Source organism: Nicrophorus vespilloides, unplaced genomic scaffold (genome assembly GCF_001412225.1).
Source record: "Nicrophorus vespilloides isolate i.1.1-1 unplaced genomic scaffold, Nicve_v1.0, whole genome shotgun sequence".
In the NCBI taxonomy this organism is placed as follows: Eukaryota; Metazoa; Arthropoda; class Insecta; order Coleoptera; family Silphidae; genus Nicrophorus; species Nicrophorus vespilloides.
In genome coordinates this window covers 7,407-8,096 of record NW_017100051.1, presented here as the reverse complement: position 1 = coordinate 8,096, position 690 = coordinate 7,407, and the positions used below count along the sequence as shown (strand labels likewise).

The 690-nt window shown below is 36.8% G+C and overlaps 1 protein-coding gene across 2 annotated transcripts in view; it reads left to right on the top strand.

The window, feature by feature from the left end:
* Positions 1–373: 373 nt before the first annotated feature.
* Positions 374–690, top strand: part of LOC108566733 (serine hydroxymethyltransferase, cytosolic) — a 2,442-nt gene continuing 2,125 nt past the window's right edge. Inside the window, exon 1 of one of the 2 annotated variants that reach the window (XM_017926750.1) lies at positions 374–644. In XM_017926750.1, the coding sequence (XP_017782239.1) occupies positions 600–644 (45 nt within the window). In that variant the 5' untranslated portion in view covers positions 374–599. The remainder of the gene's footprint in view (positions 645–690) is intronic. The other variant, XM_017926754.1, reaches the window with a different exon arrangement.

Genomic DNA, 690 nt, shown 5'->3' with positions numbered 1-690 from the left:
TCTTTTGGATCTATTCTATCTATTAAGTTTCTGAGAAAATCAATGAAATGTAAACTATAATACATAGAATGAATACAATAGATGCATATGAAAGCTGAATGTTTGGGGAATGTAGCTAGTGTTCGAATGTAGCTAGTGTATTAATTGAAAGAAGTAACTTTGATGTTATCTTTCATTCATTTCAATACGAAATTTAACACAGAAATTGCATTATGTTGCGCCATCCATAATCTTATGATGAACCAATCTGAACTTAAAGATAACTTTGAAAATTAGTAAATTGGTGCGCTGTTTATACTGTAAAATTATTAATTAATTAAATCGAAATAATGAAGCAAACACACAGCGCAGCACATTGGTGCTATTTCTGTCCAAATGTGGTCCAATAAACAAACATTTAAGATTATCGCTGTATTCGGTGTCCGTTATCTGCGAGTGTTTTGTAACACGCTGCTCTCCTTTTGCACAATCGATTGGATAATGAGTGCTCGTCCTCTGGATAACCTTTGGACGACATATCGAAAAATCGTCGGTTCTTCCACCTTCAGTCGATAACACCACACCAGCCCGAAGAGGAGGTAAGGCGCATTCGAATTCAAATGTTCTCGCGCCCTCTCACCGCAGCCCACCTGTTGATCGCATCGGTAAGCAATTCGATCGAGTCGAATCGACAGAAAATAACAAAAAAAA